Source organism: Geotrypetes seraphini, chromosome 4 (assembly GCF_902459505.1).
Source record: "Geotrypetes seraphini chromosome 4, aGeoSer1.1, whole genome shotgun sequence".
Taxonomy (NCBI): domain Eukaryota; kingdom Metazoa; phylum Chordata; class Amphibia; order Gymnophiona; family Dermophiidae; genus Geotrypetes; species Geotrypetes seraphini.
The window spans coordinates 134,264,133-134,270,871 of NC_047087.1; the positions used below are offsets into that span (position 1 = coordinate 134,264,133).

Here is a 6,739-nt window from a genome sequence, read left to right on the forward strand (position 1 = left end):
TGCTATCTGGAAAGATGGCGTCCTCGTACCATTCACCAAAATGCTAGCAGTGGGTGACGTATATAATAATCGAATCATATCATAAAACCAACCGGTAAAACCCATGTAAGAAAGTACAGAAAATAGGTAATTCCAGTTGACTTTATCAAAGGCTTTTGCCGCATCTAAGCTTACCAATATGCCATCTGTACGTGTTACTTGAGCTCTGTGAATGGCCGTCAATAATCTGCGAACGTTGAGGACCGAGTGGCGCTGTTTGACAAAACCAACCTGCTCAGACACAATCAATTGAGGAAGCAATGTGGCCAGTCGATTGGCTAATACCTTATCCAATATTTTAATATCTACATTAAGTAGAGAAATTGGCCTATATGATTCTATATCTGTTTCTCGTTTCCCTGGTTTTGGAAGTAATGTTATGTATGCATGATTAGCTCCCTCCGGAAATGCTCCCCCCTCCTCTGCCGCTTGATAGTATGCCTCCAAGGGTCCACAAAGTTGTGTGAGTAAGAGTTTATAAAATTCCGGGGGATATCCATCAGGGCCCGGGGATGTTCGGTTCCTTAGTTGTTTCACCGCTATTTGTATTTCCTTCCCCTGTATTGGTCTATTTAAGGAAGTACGCATAGGAGAGGACAATCTGGGCATCCCCGCATCCTCCAAAAAGTCCCCTGCCTCTGGTCCCTGGTCACCCTCCACCGAGGAGTAGAAATGTTTATAATAACGTAAAAAACTGTCAGAGATGTCCCCTGTGCCCGTCACCTTAGTTCCATTAGGCAAATGCAAACAGGGAATATATCTATCAGACCTCCTTGATTTGGTGAGGGAAGCGAGTAACCTGCCCGGTTTGTTCCCATATCTATAGTATTTGTGTTGTGCATAATATAAGTATTTTTTAGTACGCTCATGAAGAAGAGCATTTAGGGCGACCTGGGCTGAAATCAATTGTTCATTAGAACGTGGTGTAGGATGTGCTAAATGTTGTTTTTTAAGGGTCTTGTATTGCCGCTCAAGGCAGATAATGCCCCGTGCCACGCGTTTTCTGTAAGCCACTACATAAGATATAATGTCTCCTCGAAGGACTGACTTGGCCGCCTCCCAGAATAGGAGAGGTGTCTCCCTATGCTGAGCATTAAAACGAAGGTAGTCCTCCCACTTCTCCGTCAGGTATGTTATGAAGTCTGGATTATCAATTAAATAAGATGGGAAACGCCACCCACAGGAAACATGAGATGTCTCTTTAAGTACGTCCATCCATATCGGGCAATGGTCCGATATGGAAAGAGGACCAATTTCTGAGGTTTCAATCCGAGAGAATAAGGGTGTGGACACTAAGATGTAATCTATTCTGGAAAAGGATTGATGTGCCCGAGACTGATGTGTAAAGTCCCTCTCACGTGGATGTAATAATCTCCAGGGATCTACTAGGTCCAGGACGTCACATAAGTATGGTAGGCCCTTGTGTGAATTCGAGCATTGACTCGTGCCTGGACCCGTGCGATCCTGCTCTGGGTCCATGACTTGATTGAAATCGCCCAGGATTAGTAATGGTTTCGTAGGGTCGCGTTGTCCTAATTTAACCAAGTCTTGAAAGAATTTATGATCGTATTGGTTAGGGCCATAAACTATTAGAATGCATTCGCTATTATAACTTCCTTTATTGGGTGGGTTGTGAAAATCAATAAAAAGTATAGAGAAATCTTGCGCATAAGCTCTTACAAATGAAGAAATTTTCTGTGCTTCAGGCAGAGAAGAGAGCAATTACTAAATTTTTGGGTTCCTTGAATAAGACTTCAAAGTGTTCTTTTGAATTAATTCATTCGTTCATGGTGTATTGATAGGAGGGAGGAGTAGGAATTTAGGCCCAGATTCACTAAAGATAGCAACTCAATCGCTGTTGGCCGATTCTCTGGCTGATTTTCAAACAGCGATTGATTCACTATCAAGTTTGCATGCAAATGATTTGCACGGAGGTGCAAATCATTTGGCATGCAAACCCACCGACCCAATCGCTCAGTGAGCGATTGAGACATGCGCAGAGCCCTGACAGTAATGACAGGAGAAGCAGCCTTCTGTCAGGGCTTCTGCCGGGTTTTGGGGAGTTTTTTCATTTTTTTTAATGGCACAGATAATTTGCGTGTATTACACATGCAAAATATCTGACCAATAAAAAAAAATGAAAAGCCCTCCCCAAAACCACTGACAAAGCCCCCTCCCTCCCTAGACCAAAAAACATGGCAGGAGGGATGCCCACTCCCTCCTGCCTGCAAATACCTCCCCCCTGAAAAAAACGGCAGGTGAGATGCCCGCTCCCTCCTGCCCACAAATACCTCCCCCCTTCCCCCCCCCAAAAAAAAAACGGCAGGGGGGGATGCCCACTAGAGAATGACACAGTGGCTGTTACCCACGGCTAGCCACAGGTAACCCACCAATACGGAGAAAAAACTGTGTTCTCCACTGCTACAGAGACAAGGACATTCACTGCCCCGAGGAGCGGTGAATGGCCTTGTCCCCGCAGTTAAGGGGGAGGGAATGCGCGTGGTCACCAATCACACTCCCTCTCTGCCCCTTACCCTCGTGGTGGGCGATTTCTAAATTTCCTTCCTACGAGCAGACAGAGCGTTGAAGTTGCCTTTGTGTGCCGTAAAGGTCATCTCTGACGCAACCAGAAGTTGCATCATAGACGACCTTTCCTGCAGCCACACACAACTTTAACGCTCCGGCTGCTCATAGGAAGGAAATTTAGAAATCGCCCGCCATGAATGTAAGGGGCAGGGAGGGAGTAAGGGATGAAAGGTGGAGTGGAGAGGAACAAACGCTATGGGGAGAGGTTACAACTTACCTATCACCTTTGTTCCCTTGAGAATCAACTCAGGGGACTCCCATTCCACCAGTACCATCTAAAAAGTGCCTTATGAAGGCAACAAACCCTCAATGGCTTCTGCAGCCCCACTGGATCCCCTTCAGAGACCTCCTCTTGTGGCAGCTGGATATATGAAGTGCTGAAACCATCTCATAATAAGGAGTGTTTCTTGTGGCAGAACAATCTAATGACTAGGAATGATTACCAAGGGGAGAGGGCCCCCCTCCATCCTTTTCCTCCTCAAGTCCTGCTCTGAAGCAGAGGCCAGAATAAGAATCTGATGCACATTTGATGCTCCCTTAGAGACTTCACTGAACAAGGGCTGTCCTGGGAAGTCCCCTGGAGTTGTTATGAGCTTCCCACTAAGCTGCAGCCTATGGATCTTGTCCCTGCAACTGGCCAGGATCCTCTGGAAGCATTGAGAAGGGGCCTGAAAAACCTTCGGTGCCTGACCAAGGAGCTCCTAAGGGTCAAGGAGGTAGGAGGCATCTCCTCTCATTTCTCCTTGCTGGACCTTCTCATATTCTAAAAGTATGGGAACTATCTGGACAGATGGCAAAATGGTGGCCGTTCCTGTCAAGAGAAAACAATTTCTCAAATTGATAAAATTTTTGATATGCCACCTGATCATGGGGACGGGGCAGGGACAGTGGTTGCGGGGATGGGGCGGTGATGGGGACAAATTTTTCCCCCGTGTCATTCTCTAATGCCCACTCCCTCCTGGCCATAAATACCTCCCCTTCTCCCCCTCCCCAAAAAAACAGCAGGAGGGATTCTCACTCTTTCCTGCTGATGGGCCTTCCTTAGGGAGGAGCCTAAGGAAGTCCCCAATTGTCCAAAACACAATTACCGACAGGTCTACAGCAGTCGGGTTTTAGGATCGTAAAACCCGATGCAAAATAGCCAAGCAAATGTAAGTGAATCAATCACTTGGCTATTTTGCATGGGATTTTACTAATTTGCATGGCCAGATTGGAAAATGAGCAATTGCGGGGGAAAACATGCGGTGGGCCATTTTGTGAATCGGGTCGATTAGCAACGATCGTTGCTAAACCTGTGAAAACAGGTTTAGCAATGATCGTTGACTTTAGTAAATCTGGGCCTTAGTTCTTTGACGGATTATTCTTTACATAATGTATTTATCTGTTGCTGTACATTTGTTTCACTTTAGCCATTTGACATGCTTATGTATTTATTTATATTTGTTTGACTATACATTTTTCTACTGTTAAAATGTGATAATGTCAATCAATAAAAAAATGTAAACATAGTCATCAGAGTCTGCTCTCTGGAAAATATTGTATAAGCCTGTTCAATTGTTAAGGGGTTGAAGATCTCTCTGAACATATGTTGAAGAATAAAAATAATATATGTACCATACATTTTAACACACATATATTCAAATTATATTTTTCCCCCTATTCTCTTGAAAGGAATAATGCCTGGCCACTATAACCAAGATGTAGGACAGACTATTCCTGTCTTTGCTTTCCTTGGCGCAATGGTGGTCTTGGCTTTCCTTGTGGTGCAAATCAATAAAGTGAAGAGCAAGCCAAAGAGGCGAAAACCAAGGATCAAGCGACCTCAACTTGTACAGCAGGTCTACCAGCCAAAGACTCCTTCAGTTTGATTGGTGAAGCTTGCCAGAAACTGCTTGCTGATGCTGACTGAATGCCAGGACATCACCACCCTTTGGATGGAAACTTTACTGTACATGAATGGGATTAGGAATGCTATTTACATAGGTTGTCTTCTGTAGTCTTTGGCTTAAGATGAAAGACATGTTCAGTGACAATGTAAATAGATTGAAAACTTATAAGCAGCTTTAACTCAAAGACATTAATATATGTTAAAGGCTGCTTTAATATTACATCATCTGAAAAAAGGAAATAACACCTATTTTGTTAAATGATCAAATTTGTTACAAACTATTTTCTATATTTATTGTTGGGGGAAGGGAAGAGGAAGAAAGTAATTTTAAAGACTTGGTGATTTGAGGGATACAAATTTTCAAAAATTGGGTTGAATGGCGTTTTCTAATACCTTGTCATGGTTAACATCCCATACAAAAGGACGCATAAAACTTTTTATAAGGGACTGACACAAATCAATGAAATTTATCTTCCATTTATTTTTATAATTGCCAACTGCCAAGTTTGTATAATTTTGTTTATGATTTCACCTTTGTAGAGTAGATGAATAAATTTACATGATCTGTGACACTGAAAACATATTGAAAGATCATTTCTTCGCACTTTGTTAAAGGTCAGATTTGGGCACATTGTATCTGACATTTCCTTTGTGTAAATTATGATGAGAAAATCCATTATTTTAAAATAGTAAAAATAAGTATGTATTCTGTATGGTTGAAAATGAAAATAAAATTGTATTTTTTCTTTATTATGAAGAAATTGATCATATCCTTGCCAGTGTTTTATTGCCATTTGAAGCACTTAACAGCTGAAAGAGTCCTCTTCCAGTTTTTCTATTTTTTTGCTACCTTTCTCTTTCAAGCTAGATATATTCCAAAATGTTCAAAGTGCCCGATAATATAATAAATCTTTGAATAAGAATACAAGATATACTATACTAAATCAGATCAAAGGTCCTTTATGCCTAGAATCTTGCTTTTCACAATGGGTAGTCTTGGTCTCTTAAAGATACACAACACATTGCACATGGAAAATCCATCCCATATGGCTCTCTTCCAGAAGTAAGTGATAGAGATGCCAAACTCTGTCTGGTTAATTGTTCTTGCATTTTTCCTGCAGAAACTGTCCAAACATTTTTTTTTAACTCGGCTATACTTGCTCACATACTGTACTTTGGCCTCAAGTTCCCTTGCTTGATTATGCATTTACTAAAAAAAATGTTTTCTTACTGCCAGTTCCATAGACTAAAAGCTTAGTTTTACTGTCATTTAGAAAATTAAACTTCAGGGAACTGTGCAATTAATGCAAATGTAATTAGAGCACACACAATCCCACGAGTCACATGATTTCCTGAATTCTACAGGCAGGACCCGGAAAAGAAGGTTGCATACAATGATGCAATCAGGCAATATGGGATTAGAGGTAAAGTATTTGGCAATAATCCAAGGATAATAACTTCCTGTTATAAGGTAGAGAGACCTGGTAGAAAGTATACCAAATTTTTGTTTCTCCTTCCAACCCTATCTCTATCATCTGCCTCCTATGTGGCTCATAACTGTTTAAACCCTATATCTGTGAATAGAAGAGCTGCATAGATCCGACAGCCAATGATCAGTGAACCAAGTAGTGCAAGCAAGAAGAGAAAGGGGAGAGGTACCATATCCCATGCAAGACGAGTAGATACAATAAGAGCTGTTGACAAAGCAGGCTTAGAAACTTTTGAGGGGAAGAAGAGAATGGGGACTCCAGATTGGACAGAGGGGGAAGTTAAATCAGGTATTGATAATGGGTAGGTAGAAGTTAACTAGGTGTATTGGGTAGTGAAAGTGTAGACGAGAAGGCCCATATGAGAAAGCCAAAGATGCTATTCTTATGGAAGGCAACAATGAGCTGGTAGTACCACCTGCCAGAGCCTTGGAGAGGAAAGAAGCAGCAATTGACAGGTGAGCTAAGGATATCAACAGCAAATAAGCATTTATTTCTGATGTAGGTTTTGCTCATTTTATATTCATGTCCCACCCCTTCCGATTGAAATCATTTGGAGTAGTTCCACCCCAATCTCTGCCCAACCTCATTAACTCATCTCCTTCATCCCCTGCACTTAACAAGCCATGCTTTTCTGCAGCTACAGTTCCTGTAATGTCATCAGAAATATACCTTGTTGCTTTCAATTACATCATGAAATAAATTTTGTCACTTGTAATTACATCTCAAAAATTGGACA

General features: G+C 41.9%; 1 protein-coding gene across 1 annotated transcript in view; it reads left to right on the forward strand.

Moving 5' to 3' along the window:
- The window catches only part of MBTPS1 (membrane bound transcription factor peptidase, site 1), a 308,154-nt gene extending 302,873 nt beyond the window's left edge, over nucleotides 1-5,281 (forward strand). Inside the window, exon 23 of the mRNA XM_033942001.1 lies at nucleotides 4,297-5,281. Coding sequence (XP_033797892.1) covers nucleotides 4,297-4,493 — 197 coding nt within the window. The 3' untranslated portion in view covers nucleotides 4,494-5,281. The remainder of the gene's footprint in view (nucleotides 1-4,296) is intronic.
- Nucleotides 5,282-6,739: the final 1,458 nt, after the last annotated feature.